This window comes from Haemorhous mexicanus, chromosome 1 (assembly GCF_027477595.1).
Source record: "Haemorhous mexicanus isolate bHaeMex1 chromosome 1, bHaeMex1.pri, whole genome shotgun sequence".
Lineage (NCBI taxonomy): Eukaryota > Metazoa > Chordata > Aves > Passeriformes > Fringillidae > Haemorhous > Haemorhous mexicanus.
In genome coordinates, this window is record NC_082341.1 from 136,922,179 (window position 1) to 136,937,622 (window position 15,444).

A 15,444-nucleotide genomic window follows, 5' to 3' on the forward strand; every position below is an offset into this window, starting at 1 on the left:
AATTGATCATGGCCCTTCATACCATTTTCCTACTAAATATTCACATCCAATGGAATAAATCTGATGACTGAAGACATGCAGAGAAGCTAAGTGATTATAGCACCCCATAGGTGGTTCCTCAAAACAGAAAAACAAATCTGGCCTTAATTCTGTCATTAAGTCTTTAGCTCTGGGGAACTCCAGTGATACTCAACAACATCAGTTAGCTGTCAAGGGTTGTCTCAGCTCAGGCTACTGTGTTTTGAATTAAGAGAAGTTAAGAGGTGGTTATTTGGTCAAGATTCAAAACATTTAACTATTATGGAACAAAAGATACATCTTCTGGGGTTACACCACTGACAGGAGAAACAAAATCATAAGCAATTTATGGAGCCAGAAATCCATGCTCATTACCACGGCTAGCTCCTAGAGCATTTGAGGAAGAATATATCCATTTTGTCAATGCTCACAGAGAAGCCAGAAGAGGCTTCTGTAAGTAAATTAGCTTCTGATGATCACAAGAGAGAAATTATGGCTGATTTGCTGTCTCTGATAGCAGAAGTGGAAGCAGATGAGTGTGGTACCTGGCTGGCAATCAGCTTCTCTCCAAATAGTAACAAGGATGGAGGCAACCACACTTTTGAAGCAGAGTAGGAAGATCTCCCTCCCCAATATGAAGTTAAACTATGAATCCCTGCATTCCCCTTTGCATCACATTTGTGAAGGCAAATTGTGAGGTCTTGACTGTAGGCTCCAGTTTAACCAGCGTAAATGTATGATATTTTCTTCTGTCACTAAGAGGGAAAATGCATATGACATGTAAAAACTAATAGTTCATGGTGTGAACTTTTGCTGAATATACATTCCTAACTGTAAATATCCCCTAATTGCAAAGACTAACCTTTTTTTTCTGTCAAAAACAACAAAGTAAAATGAATGCAGTGAAGTAATAAATAAAGTTGATTTTGAAGTGCAAAACAAACAAGCATGTGCTCAACAAACTCCATGCACATGTTGGTGGGCCCAGATTTCTTAATGGTCTTTTTCTTTCAGCTGTAAGGCTATGGGTATCAATACCTCCATGAAAGAGCAGGCTGTTTTGGGACCATTCCACAAACAAGAAAGGTTTTGGATATATTTTAGATTGCCAGATGTTGACATCTCATATGTTTGATTTGTCAGCATTTTAACAGTTATTGAGAAAAGGCTCATCTGTGCAGCCTGTCTCTCCTGAGGTTTGCTCAACTATTGCTTAGCAGGCAATAATTCAACAAAGAAAAGAATGAAGTATACAAGCAATAAAGAGGGATTGTACAAATGAACCATCTTCCTCTATGAACGTTATAATTTTAATGACTTTCTAAGGCAGATTCAGTTTTCACTGTAAGTCTGATATACTTTCCTAGGCAATGATTCCACTGAACATTTATCTAGAGAGTTTTCCACCATAGCCTACTGAACACATGGTCACTATGGAGAAGATCAACACTTTCTAGTGAAAATAAACCTCTGTGTGTGCCATGATTTCCTATCCAATAGGTGACAGATATAACAGAGAAAATGCTGACATTCTGATGATACCTCTGCATAAAGAATTGACATTCATAAAATTAAACCAAGTTCTCCCCATTTTTGACTACTTCATACTGTAGAATAAAGTGTTTTAACCCACAATTCAAGACAACTAATATTTTCAAGTCATACTTACATGGAGAAGCTCAGCATAGGTGTATTTTCTATGACCCTGGTATTCTGAATATTTGGTCCCATCCAGAGCTAAGCTATGAATCATGTCTGTGCTCACTGACATTGGCCTGGATCACAAACAAAAAACTTTTCAATACATATTTAAGAAAAATCTAAGGCTGCTTATAGAGTAAATTACTAAGAAGGGGCAAAAACTGTTGTAATGATAAAGTGAATAGTAGAGGAAAAATTACATGGAGTTTAAATTTACAATGAAAAAAAAATGTAGAAGAATACCTTTTTGATATTGCCCTGTGGAAAACATTGGCATAGCATGACTCTGAGGGTTAGCATTTGTGACAGCTTAAAAGAATATGAATATATAGAATATTGACTATTATACAAGAGAAAACATTTGTATTTGGGGAAATAAACTCTTTTGAGTTGTGGCATAAACAAGCAAGAAACTAATCAGCCAGGGAGGAATTCTCCATACAAACAATCTGTACCATAACTGGGCTTCACTAAGCAGATAATTGTATTAAAGTATTAATGAAAACAGTAGAATCTAAAATACTTTCATAAATATTTGAGGTATATTGCTGTGCAGAAAGATACACAAGGGACTTTAGTACTTACCGTATTCTACTGCTAGAAATATCATCCCTTTGGAGAATTTGACTTCCTGTGAGAGTAGGTAGTAATCCTGATGATCTCTTCAAAGAGAAATTTGGTTTAGCTAGTTTTAATAAAGTTGTTGGTCAGTTTGTTCTACTTTTGTAAAAGACATTACAGAAAAATAAGGAAATGCTGATTATTTTTCCACTACTGTGTTTTCTTAACATGTTCTCATTGAGTAGTCAAAAACAGTCAAGAGTTTCCAGGAGTATTCTTCCTTGTCAATCACAATATGTAAAATGGCAAGTTGCAAAAATTTCTGAATATTTGTCAAGATTTTTCAGCATACCTTAATAACCACTACAGCTTAGAAAATGCATTTTTAACAGGTGGAGATATGCTACAAGCATACTGTACAGAACTACAGAGGATGTCCGATGAAGAGCAAGTGAACATGTTTTGTGAAACTTTAGAAGATGATCTTAAGTCAGCTCACCGTAAGAGAGATAAAATCACTCAGACTGGGAGAGAAAGGGGTCATTCTGACACACCATCACTTATTGTTTTGAACAAAATCACACTCTGACCTTTTGGAAATGCCAATTGCATTCAGAGTGCCCTCAGAAATTCACCCAGAGCTTTTTTAAGCTCTTGCAAGCACAATGTAGTTAGAAGATTCAAAAGTCCAAATTTCTCATAGAAAAAAAAAATAAGAGCAAGAAATGGGCCATTTGGTGACTCTGTGAATGTTGATGGCACCAGGTCCTAATTTGTGTCAAATTCAACAGGGACTGGAAAACCTGCAGATTCCTGTCTGCCTGACCTACAGCTAGTCCTGGCTCCTTAGCACTCCTTGTGAACTGGTCACTGTAAGACACAGGTGCTTCTTGCTCCCATTTCTGCCATGATCAACAGGAACATGGCTTCTGAATCCAGTTTCTTCTTAACAGGAAATCAGTCCCACTGTTTTCCTCCATTATCTCCATGAATCAGATTTCAAAGGAAGTAATTGTAGCCCCAAACTATCCAACCTAAAGTAACAGAGGTTACTGACAGAGTGTGCTGACAAATCTGTGGCATAGACTATACAGTTCTTGATACTGGAACCACAATTTCAATCCACATTCTCCAAGTACCAAGTATCCTGAGGCTTAACACTGTATTGCTGAAAACCTGTGGGTTTTATTGCAGTTACCTCTCACACTCAGGCTTTCAAGAAAGAAAAGTGACAAAACTGAACTGGCCACCTGAAAGCCATAAACTGTGAAAAGGTCTGTTGAGTGGCTCATGGCCCTCTGTAGAAAGTAAAAAGCATGTGTAGCTGATTGAAGGGCTGCAGTGATAGAAAATTATCAGAATTCTGCCTTTTTTACAGACATGAGGAATAGATCCAGGTTAACTGCAGTGAAGTTGTAAGATTTACTCTGGATTAAGACAAGGCTGAGTGGTGAAGCTGCATTGCTAGAGATTAATTTTGCAGTTCTGAGAACATCCAGCTAAAATATCTATCCAAAGGACTTAGGAAATAGTCAGGGTGTAACTGAGAAGATAATTTGACTCAATTTATAGCAACTTCTTGCATGAAGTATAATGAAATTTTATTGCATTTTTATATGCAACCATCTTCAATTTACTAGCTTGCTAAGTATTTCCTAATAAACCTTGTTCTTGTTCCATTGAATTCAAGGAGTTTTGTCATTATTTTTGACAGGAAAAAGCTTTGCTTTCCAATGTTGTGATCCTACTTACCTGAAGAAGGGAAGGTGGTATGTCAGACTTTTGGGTCAATGGCAACAATGATACTATTTGTGGGAAAGGATCAATGTCCACTCTTGGTCTCTCTTGACATGTGTGCCAGAACTTCAGTTTTGCACTGGCAGCATCTATTGCTGTTGAATGAGTGACACAAAATCTGGGACCCCTAGGGAGAAAAAGCTAATAAGTAGAACTTTCCAAAGTAATGAAACAATGGGCTATTTGGCTTTTTTTTTTTTTTTTTCCAGTGATTTTGTTTACTGTACCAAGACATGGTGCTATATGCACCTAGGATTAAAAATCAGTTAGTGTCAAAGGTATGTTTAGATACTGCATGCTTCCAAATCTAAAACCAAACTACATCTAAGTAAACTGAGGTTGTAAATTCTGCACCATTACAAACAGTTGCCCTTCTATCAATCTGCAGGAATGTATGCCCCATCCATCCTACAGTAAAGCATAAGAAAGGATTGTAGGCCAGGACAGAGACCACAAGTCATGTGAGGATCCACAATTCCAGGTTTATGCCTGGAATTTGTTAAACCCCCTTGGGGAGGAGACAACACCTTCAAAAATTTAGCCCATATTTTGGAAATAGGTTAGATTTTATATCCTCACTTAAGCTGTTAATATGTAAAAGGCATTTTGTAGGACAGACATTGAACAGTAAAGTCTCAGGCTTAAATCCCATGATGGCATACACACAGAGCATCCTCAGAACTTGGGAAGGGTAGTATGGGGAACAGGTTAGGACAGAATTAACCTCCTGTTCCTGGAGGGGTTTCCCTGTCCTGCAGACTAAACTTAAATTGAATATTACCCAAGGCAGAGATCCACAAAGCAGCTCAGATTCTCTGGTAGAAAAATGGCAAGGGCTTATTAAGGCAGATCCACCAGGCTTCTCAGCAGATTGCAGTCTAGGCTCAGCCAAAAATTCATATGCTAGTACTTACAGTGACACTGCTTCTAATAATTGCAGTGGGATAAGTGACATGAAATAATAGGCTTATCAAAGAAAATGGACTTTTATTAAACAATAGAATTTAATTTCCCATCCATTTTTTCATACCAGTAAAGAAGTAGTGGTTTCACTACTTCAGGCTGAATCTGTCTTAAATGCATTATATTCCACTGATCTCCATGCAGTAGCTCAAGTCTGAGCAACACTTCTGAACTGAGGAAATAGTCTCCACTGCTCAGCAGGTACAGTTTTTTCATCTTACTGAGTTGTCTGCAGTGAACAAAAATAGTCACATAAGCATGTATCAAATGCTGTACAGAACTGACTACAATTTATCCTACTGCTTAAGCTGCTGCCATGCAACATGTTTTTAATTGCAAGTGGCAAAAACCAAAATATTTTTTCCACAGATTAGAGACAGGTTATGTATAAGACAAAATGTATAGTGCTGTAGAATAGACTATCTGAATCCAGCAGGACCTTTCATTAAAGGAGTTTGTCATACTGATGTCCTACTTGTGAATTTAATTTATTTTATTCTTTAGGTTCTTTCTGCTGCCATCTATTTTCCAAATCTCTTTCTAACACAGCCTTAATAATATGAATCTGACTTCATGTAAGCCTTGCAAATATGACTCTGCAAAAAGAGTTTTATCAGCTTCAGCAGAGTCACTCCAAACCTTGTCAGGACACACATTTAATTGTGTCTGTTTACTCAGACATTACAATTTACTCTGAAATCTCAAAACCTGCATTGATCTATCCAGGTTACAAGTATTAAAGCAATGGGAATAACTGTTAAATAGTGGGAAGTACCTTTGTTGCCTCGTAGTGTTCTTAAGAGCCTTTAGTCTTTCAATATCCATCCAGAGCCACCAGTACCTCTCCCCTAGTGTTCCTTTGATGAACTTCTTGAATCTTTCAAACTCATGTCTGTTGCCAGTGTCGTACGTCTCATGACTAATACACCAGGCAGCCCTGCTGTCTGGCCCAACACTTTCAGAACTTGGACTTAAGCTTTCTTGTTTTCTTACATCTTCCTTGGAGTCCAAGGCTGTAAGTGGAGAAGAACTTTGGTTAAAGAGTGACTGCAGCACCATGAGCAAATTCATTATTCGCTCGCTTGTGTGTAAACACTTCAGGCTGTTTTGTGGAACTTCACGTTACTTTCAATGTCAGCAGCTGACTGGAGGGTCAGCTCTGAAATGGGATCCTTCATTGCAATTTGAGAGGATATTGATGTGAATTCTTCCACTGTCTGATAAGTTGTGCTTCCCTGTTCATCTTCCTCTTCTGCTGCACTGTGCCATTTTGGATGTAGATAAACTCTTGACCGCGTGTGGGAAAGAGTTTCAGCAATGGCCACCGAGCAGCCCTCCTCAGCCTCTCTGGGCCTCCCACTGGTTACATGGGCTTTTGCAGATGCTGTCCCTGAAGGGGAAAGGAAACTCTGTTTGTGGCATTCCTTAGACAGGTAACCTGCTTCTTTGTCTAACTAGTCAGACATTCTTTTCAACTTCCTCTGAAAATAAGCCACATCTAACCAGTGCTAGCCACTGTCACAGACAGACACTTGGATTAGGAACATGGCAGAGAGATTCCCTGCTCTTCAATTACATAATTTCCTAACTATATATGGCAAAATATGTTGATGTTAACACAAAAATCAGTGTGATTTAAAATATCTTTTCTTAATTCTTAACTATTTCACTTGTTTTCACTTGACAAAGAAAAGTCACAGCCTCTTGACGCAGGTCTGTGAAATGAAACACGGAGAATCATTTCTCAGGACCTACAGCAATTAGGGAGATACATCTCTGAGAATGGAGAGAGAGCAAGATCCTAACATATGAGCTGAGGCTTCTCTTCCTCTTGCTACTGTGTAAAAAGCAGAAGCAAGGCTGTGCAATGAGGTATATGTCCATACGTGCATCTGTATTTTCTCTCCCAGAACCTCTGGAACTTGCCGAACAATTTCAAATAAATTTGAAGATAGACAGGATTCCAAACTATTACATCTTACAAGATTCATAAAAATTGGCAGCCAAAAGACCTTTAAGTGCCCAACATAAACACCCTAAGAAGATGGCTGAAACAAATCATATGCTATCAAATACCCAAAGAATCCAGACAAGAAAGTCTTTCAAAACATATGAATTCCTCTCCCCCCAAAAAACCCAGAACAACTCAACTGAAACTTAGAGATTTCTATGAGACAGAAATATGTAAGAAAAGAAACTATTCCTATCACAAAATTACTTGGCTACTAGCTCAAACTTTCACTTAATGTTGTAGCTATGGAAAGAAACAAATGCCTGTCTGAAGCCTCAGATGTCATGTGATAACTCAGAAGGTAACAAGTGGAGTTAGCAACAATTCTTTAGAAGGCCTTTCCTTTGCATCTAGTCTGAGCTGTGTTACAAACCACTGGTTACATACCCCTGTTAACCCTTGCTACTTAACCACAGGGCTAAGTAACCTTTGCTACTTACCCAGAAGGGGACCTTTTCCAGGTAATGATTCATCTCTTTTATGCTGCCCATGCAAATGGTGAGTACCTTGAATTTTACTAGAAACTACAGGATGCATGTATGAATCTGTAGTTTTCACAGAATCTCCTTGTTTTGCCAACGTAAACCAATCCTTTACCTGAGAAACTGTAGCCTAGGAAAAGAAGTTTCATAGAACAATTAAAATTTCTCTGTTTATTGCAGTATTTCTGAGAGCTACAGCTTACTGTGCATAGGAATTCTGTGCAGTCTGTTTGTGTAGATTTCTGTAAGGATAGTTCCCAACGCAGAGAGCTGTAGGACAGTAGCTGAGCGTACTTGTATGAGCTGAGCTTCTGTTCAAGTTGTATTACAACTCATCGACCTTCTTCTATTCAAAGTTCAAAAAACTTTGAATATAAAAGTTATTTAGAGAATCAGAAAATGGTTTAGGTTGAAAGAGACCTTGAAGATCCTTTATTTCCAACCCTCTGGCACTAGACTAGGTTATTCAAGAGTCAGTTGTCCCATTAGATTGTGACCTCAGTTACAATAATTCTACCCAATTAATTCAATCTATCTTGATGTTACACACATTAAATATGTTTATTTTACCTCGCCAAGTGATACATAGAACTTCTTCAAAGTCAATGAAGTCAGTGAAGGGTCATCCTCCTCCTCAGGAGAGGGAGAACTTGGGCTTTGCTTCCTTATCCTTATCCAGGGAGAGTAGTCACTATCTATAATGAAATTAATGCCAGTCTTGCTCCATTCTACCTGTGATATCAATTTAGCTAGTCTGAAATTAAATGTTGAGACAAGAAAATTATTAATTTTAGCTTTTAATCAGAGAAGCAGTTCATTTCCCCAAAGAACTGGCAATTTTAAAAAACTGTCTATGTAAAAAAAAAAAAAATGGCTACAAAGAACTTCATGATCTGCTTTTTTCATAGAATAATGGAATTATAGAATATCTTGATTCAGAAGGGACCCACAAGGATCACTGAGCTAGGTATTATTTCAGCCTTCAACTGCTGTCACATCTGTAAATGCCACTACTGCCACTGCACAGCTCACCAGCACACAGATAGTGCCCTGCTTGCATTACCAAACTTTACCAGTCTTTCAGGATTTTGCATGTAGCTCTGCAGTTCCAAGCCCTGCCAAGATTCCCTTGAACATTTTGTTCACTAAAATTGAACTATTCTCCCAGATTGCAGACACCCTGTATCACTACCAGAGACTACACCTCTGGTTCCTGACAGAAGCAGCCTTCCAGCAGGAATGCCACAGCACTGATCACACTGATGGAACTTGCAGCTGATAACAAGACAGCTGGCACTCTCGTGTTCAGCTGGCTGCCCTATGGGGATTCCATAGTACTGAACAGTTCTCCAGTGCCATTTAGTGTTGGTGTGAACCTTGAAGTGTTCAGGAAAGACATGACAACACTGAGGATGCTCTGGCACCAAGAACTGGGCAGAACTTAGTTAAGTTAGAAACAAGTACAAAGCCAACCAAGACTCATGTGAAGGGAAGATGAAGCCTATGCTTGAGCCTTCAGCCAAGTGAATGCCCAGTTTTATTTGTGCCCACTATTGGAGATCAATTAGGATTTATTTCCAGGGTTAGGGTGTCTTCATCTTTAAACACAAGTTTCCATTTAGAATCTGAACTTATCTTGATTCTGATTCAGGAAAGCAGTTTGAACTACTGATGTCAATTGAAATTAGGTACATGTTTAAAGATGGTTTTATGCAATTCTCTTGGTATCTCTGCTTAATCAGTTTGCTATAGCAGAAGATCAAAGCTATTGTTTCACATGGCCCAGATATGTGTAAAGCAAGCTGTTAAAAAAGGCATAATTCAGCACTCTCACAGTTGGCTTGTTCTTTGCACACTTTTCCCCCTTGAACTTAAGCGCAGTTTCCAGGTTATCCTGCCATTACAATCAGCAAATATGAGTTTTGTGAACCAAACTTCCAGGCTGCCTCTCCTTTTGGACCCCTAAAACATGCTACAATCATCTGCATCTAGATACAGTCTTAAGGGATATAGAGGTAGGTCCTCCCAAAAATGCACACTAGATCTTCTGAACATCTGCTGAATAGACATCTGGAAAAACACTGCAAGTTTGTTACAGTAAATCATCCAGATATGCCATGGCATCCTACAGAGGACTTTGCTAAACTCTGATAGAGGCCCCAAAGACACTAAACTAATAACTGAAATAAAAAACAATTCCTGTTTTTTTCCAAATAAATTTCAGAGACTTGAAACTTCTACTTATATGGCTTACATATCGATTAGCAAAAGATGCATTGCTAACATGACATCTCTGAGGTACAGAGATTTAGAAATCAGTAAATCCCATTCTTACTCCTTTTGTAATGGTGTAGTATAGGATGGAATTCATTGTTGGGGAAAATTACAGTATGATGAGTGAAAAAAGTCACTAACTTCACTTTATCCAGGTCACTAAAATATTACAATAAAGAAAACAGGACAAGAGAGGGCAAAACCATTTTAAGAATACTACCAAGATGAATTAAACAAAAGACGAAAACGTACAAATTTATAAAGACAGTATAAAAGATTGCAATACCTGTATTCAAAGTAACAGTCACTTTCTAGAAACGCTGGAAGCCTTTCTTTCTTAATCCACTCAATTACTTGCTCTTGATCGAGTTGCTATTAAAAAAGAAATGCCAAATTTTTGCAATTCTTGACTTTCTTGACTTACTTGCCACATAACTGATTCTCTACAACCCCCTTCTACAGAAGCAATGTCTCAGGAAAACAAATGCAGAGGGAACATCACCTTTATGCTGGAACAATTACTTTCCAATTCAAAGCTAAAAATATCTAAACCTGATTTCACCTAATAAGAGTTCAACTTTTCTAACAAATCATGAGTGGTTTTTCTTCAGAAATAATCTGTGTACGAATCATTCTTTTACTGCACAATTTCAAATTAAAATTACAGGCTCAAAATTTTTCTGCAACAGGAAACTGCTGCTTTCTGACTTTGACACATTTTATAAATAACAGCTATTATTTTTCCTCAAGAATTTGAACAATAAGGAACCTTAAATTAAGATGTACTTTCAGAATGAGAAAGCTCTAGATATTTAAACCAAAATCAAACAAATAGAAATCCAATTAGTTAACACCTCTCATGCTTTTATGTCAGACCACTGCATAACTGCATTGCACACAGTAATTCTCATAGTGGAAACCCACGCGTGGCATGACGTGGGGCCACAACAAATTTCTGCTCAGGCAGTCTAAGCCTCAGTGCCTCATTGAAGCAGAAAGAGAAGGGCCTCCAAGGAGTAGTTTGGGGGGTGAAAGGGAAATGTTGAGCAGCAAGTCACAGTGAGACAGCTAGTTCCAATGAAGTAAGAGCAAGATCTCTGACTATGGCCACAACGATCCATAGCTGCTTCCCTCAGAAATTACATACAGCCCTTCCTAGTATTTTTTTAAATAATGTACTTTTTCCACTCTTAGAAGATGATCTATTTTCTTCATCTGAGGTGCATTTCTCCTTTTACTGAAGGTGAGACTAATTATTTTGAAGAACGTAGTAACTACCCTTGTCCATAAAAACAGGTGAAGTTTGGGCAAGGATGGATACTACTTGTTACATCAGGTAACCAGTTTTTGTAGATCACAGCTTGAATTTTCTTTCCATGAGCTAATATTCCATTCAGGGCAAGGGTTATTTCTGCCTCATACGTATCTGCAGGGGATTAAAAAAATCTGAATTACTCAGAAAGTGGGTGGTTTCATTTAGAGAGAAGAAAATATTTCAAAATATGGAAAGCTTATGTTGGCAGTGGCTCATACAATGTAATTTGTGGAGATGAAGAGTAATTACTCCCAACCAGTGTATGCTTCTTCTTGGCAATTGACAAGTTTTTGAAACAGAGAAGATAGTTTCTTTATTTTGGCATTTAATATTTATGCATTTACTGACTTACAGCCCAGTTTTTTATCTGAATGATTCATAACATGCTCACGTCTGTACATGGCTGGTACACAAAATTATATGTCATATCAGAAGGAAAAAAATTTCTATTCTTTCCCCATCCCCAGAGAAAGATGCTACATTTAATCTGATGGAGTTTGTTACCTTGGTTAGTTTCCTTACCCAATCAGCCTTAGACCTTGCTAGGACCCAATCCAGCAAAGCTTTTAGCACGTGTTTAAGTTTAAGCATGTGTTTAACTTCCCTTGATTAGAGTTAAAAACATACTTAAGTGCTTTGCTGAACTGAGGTTTCTCTGAAGTAAGTTATGTGGGATGCTAGCCAGTTTCTTTCCATAGTTGTGATCAATTCTACACAAGTCCTACACAAGTCAAATCTACACAGATTTTTTTCTCAATGTATTTCACACCATTGATATTGACTATGGATTAGAAGATACTTATTTCCATATCAATGATTTGCAAACGTTCAAACATACATGAAGAAACTGTTTGCTTATCTGTAAATTTGTAACAATCTGAGAGGGAAATAAGAAAAATACAGAGGAAAATACCACTGTGTGTATTTCTTAGTCAAAATGTGTTTAAATTCAGGCCATAGCCTGAAAGGCCTACTAGGATTTTCCAGCCATAACTCCTTTTCGTAAGTAACCTGCCAGTGATGATCAATCAAGGTAATCACTCAAGGATGATCACTTTTTGTAATCAATGTAACATTTATAACAAGTGTCAATCTCTTTAGTTTGTGTGAAGGCAGCCAAAGCAAAGCAGACAGCATCACCTGACAACTGAAAGATCAAATCCTACTTGATTTGAACAGAACTACTTGATAGAGTTGATCTGGGGTGGCTTCTCCTGGTGCAGTCACTGTAGTGCAATGAATGCAGCTGACTTCTTTCACCCTGTGTAGTTGCAGTAGCCATTTGGGGCAAGCTGTTACACAGGCCATTTACTTCCAGTTCAGACTTAAGATGCCAAGCTGAACTGGATGAGGCATCTAAGTTACCCATCAAGTAAAGGAGGAATCAAAATTAAGAAGAAATATCACCCATTCGCCCCAAAAGGAGAAGAAAGGATACTGAGGCATTCTGTTCCTCAAAAGGCTATAATGCTTCCCATCTATGGAAAATATCCCAGGGAAAGAAATAGAATCTTAAATGATACTGAAGCCCTGTTTCTCCAGACCACATGAAAGAAGAAAATATTAGTGAAATGGCTTTGAATTGCTCAAGAAAGGCCATCCCCAGTGGTAATGATGAGAGGTTAGCCCAGAGAGCAATGTAAGTCACACTTGCACAAACACACAGCATTTCCTTAGTTTAATACTGAGAGCAAATAAGAAATCAAGAATAGCTCTTCTGCTTTTGTGCTCTCAAGCAAAGTATTTGTGAAAATTATTATTTAACATGGTAGAGATGTCTGTGAGCCTTGTCCTTTTTTATCATTTGTCCAGTTTAAATGCAGATAATTGCAGTATCACATTAGTATAATTTTGTTAAACATCATTGCCTTTTGACCTCTCTCAACACTGTTTTCTTTTCTGAAAATCATTACTCTTATACTGGGAAAAGCAGTGGTCTATTACAACTCCCTGCTTTTCTCTCAGCTTTCCAGCTGTGACATAATTTTGAGCAGGCACTGAAAAAAATGGAGCAACACCTTAGACTGGCCTGGAATAAAAGGAAATGAAGACACATCAGTCACATCCATGCAAAATAAGAAAAAAAGGAATAAACCAAGCATCCTAGTGAAACACATTTTTTGTCCTTGAAACCTGTTGCTTAAAGGTAAAATCCCACATCCAATTACACCGACTGGTTTTCTCCCAGGTGCATAAGATGCTTCAACTGCTGATTTTAACCTGCCTAATCTGGTGCTGAAGATGGCTCTGGAAGTAGGCAGGTGAGAATACCAAAACTGATACTGGCTAAGAAAGCCTGAAACCAGATTTTTTTTTTTTTCCTAAATTCCAACCCATCTTTCCGTTAATTTAGCTCTCTTCTTGCCAAAGATTATTTTTTCTGGCCATTTCAATTGATGCTAACCATGTAAATCCTTTAGGAATTAATGGAAGAGAGACTTATGTGTTGCCAGACCACAGATGAGCTCATAGCCACACAAGGAAATTAATTAATAAGGAAAGACTGAGCTGCATTAGTTTCAGTCAATTTGCACATTCCAGGGATCACTAGTAAAGTAACTGTTGTCATAATATTTTTTCTTTTAATATTAAAAAGTATTCAGACCACACAACTGAACCCTGCCCTACAGAATCTTCAAAATTCTGTGCTACAGGATGTGCATCTGTAATTCCATTCACTTGTCTGCTAGACACATGTGCATTACAGGGCATAATTTGGCCCATCACTATGTTTTCCTAACATAAATTAACATTTTTCCCAAGCTACCAAGCCAAACACAACAGTAACGATTGCCAGTATCTCTACAGTAAGATCTAACTATAAACTCAGGGTCTATAAGATTCTTACCATAGTGTTGTAATTTGGATCAATACTGAAGGCTGAAGAAGCACTGTGCATTTTGGAGAGCTGCCCATCATTCTTTTCCTTGCTTAGAACATCATAAATGGGGCTTGGAGGTTTTTGATCATGTAGAATTTTTTTCGGCTGGCTTTCCAGGAATGGTGGGGCGCAATTAACTACTTCAAAAGCCCCAACATCAGAGTTAAACTTCACTGGCTGGGCAAAAGTCTACAAAAGAAATTAGGAAAGTTTATGATACTGTAATAAGGCAACTGTCATTTAACAAATTACTTTTTATCATATAGAGGCATCCTACAGAATAGAAAATTGCATTATGAGGCTTCTTTCTCTTGGGGCCTGAAATAGTAATTTTTCTGCATTCTTGTTTTTGCTGTATAGCTTTCCAAAGCATTTATCCCTTTTTATCTCAGCAATGCTTAATTGTCAAGAATTGAATTCATTCTAGATCACAGACCATTCTTTTTCACATGTAAATAATTGATTCAGTACATTGAAGTCTAGAATATATAATTAACTGTGACCTTCGTAACTGTCCTACAGAGAAATACTCACGTACAGGATCACATCTACAGTATTATCCTCCCATTTGTTGCTATCAACAATCAAGGCAATTAGCAATGAAACTGACCTTTTAAATGTGAGATGCATTTTAGGAGGATCAATCTGAATATTTTCATATGTAGGAAAGGTTTGTCACCATACTGTTACTTGTAGGTCAAACAACTACCAAAACCCATGTCCTGTAGCAAATTTTATTACACATCACTAGTTCAGTCAAATACTGTATAGTAGATGAGATGGACTAAACTCCAATTTTGGCCATGCAAATGTGACTTGTCAACTCACAAAGCCCCAGTGCACATGTACACACTAAAACAGAACCATATTTCATCTTTTAAACTCTGGTATCAGGTATTTCCCTGAAAGACTATCTTTCAAATTCTCTTACTTGAAATGAAGAGGAAAAATATGGATGGATTTTACAGAAGTCATAGAGGATACCCATGACAGTTATGAATAGGAGATTATATAGGACATACATGCATTATATACTCTGTATTATATAGAGTATATAAGCATCTCTGCACTCAGCTGGATGACAAGGCCTGATATATTTAGGTACTCAGGAAACCATGGTCATACCTAAACCCAGTGCCAAAACTTATTTTGGCTTTGTTCCAGACAGGATCCCACCTGGTCTCTGTGAATGAGAACGAACAGTTGTCGTTCTGCATTTAATAAGAATATTTTATTTGCTCAAGTACTGTATTTTGAATTTCCTTGAACTTTTTAATATATTACATGTATGCACAGAGACATAACTTATATACATTCTAAATATGTTAAATACATGCTACATCCAACATAGAAATATACTACAGAACAATTTGATTCTTCTTCACACCTGTGAAGCCCAAAGTGATGATGGTAGTGTCACCTTTTTTGGTGCTTCTGTTTG

General features: G+C 37.7%; 1 protein-coding gene across 4 annotated transcripts in view; it reads right to left on the reverse strand.

Moving 5' to 3' along the window:
• RGS22 (regulator of G protein signaling 22) overlaps positions 1-15,444 on the reverse strand; it is a 63,187-nt gene that overhangs the window by 36,900 nt on the left and 10,843 nt on the right. For 3 of the 4 annotated variants that reach the window (XM_059864597.1, XM_059864590.1, XM_059864615.1), the window contains exons 4-13: positions 13,971-14,192; positions 10,094-10,179; positions 8,104-8,287; positions 7,492-7,663; positions 6,167-6,430; positions 5,816-6,053; positions 5,108-5,269; positions 4,033-4,204; positions 2,305-2,381; positions 1,688-1,793 (exon numbers count right to left, since the gene is read on the reverse strand). In XM_059864597.1, the coding sequence (XP_059720580.1) occupies positions 1,688-1,793; positions 2,305-2,381; positions 4,033-4,204; positions 5,108-5,269; positions 5,816-6,053; positions 6,167-6,430; positions 7,492-7,663; positions 8,104-8,287; positions 10,094-10,179; positions 13,971-14,192 (1,683 nt within the window). The remainder of the gene's footprint in view (positions 1-1,687; positions 1,794-2,304; positions 2,382-4,032; positions 4,205-5,107; positions 5,270-5,815; positions 6,054-6,166; positions 6,431-7,491; positions 7,664-8,103; positions 8,288-10,093; positions 10,180-13,970; positions 14,193-15,444) is intronic. The other variant, XM_059864606.1, reaches the window with a different exon arrangement.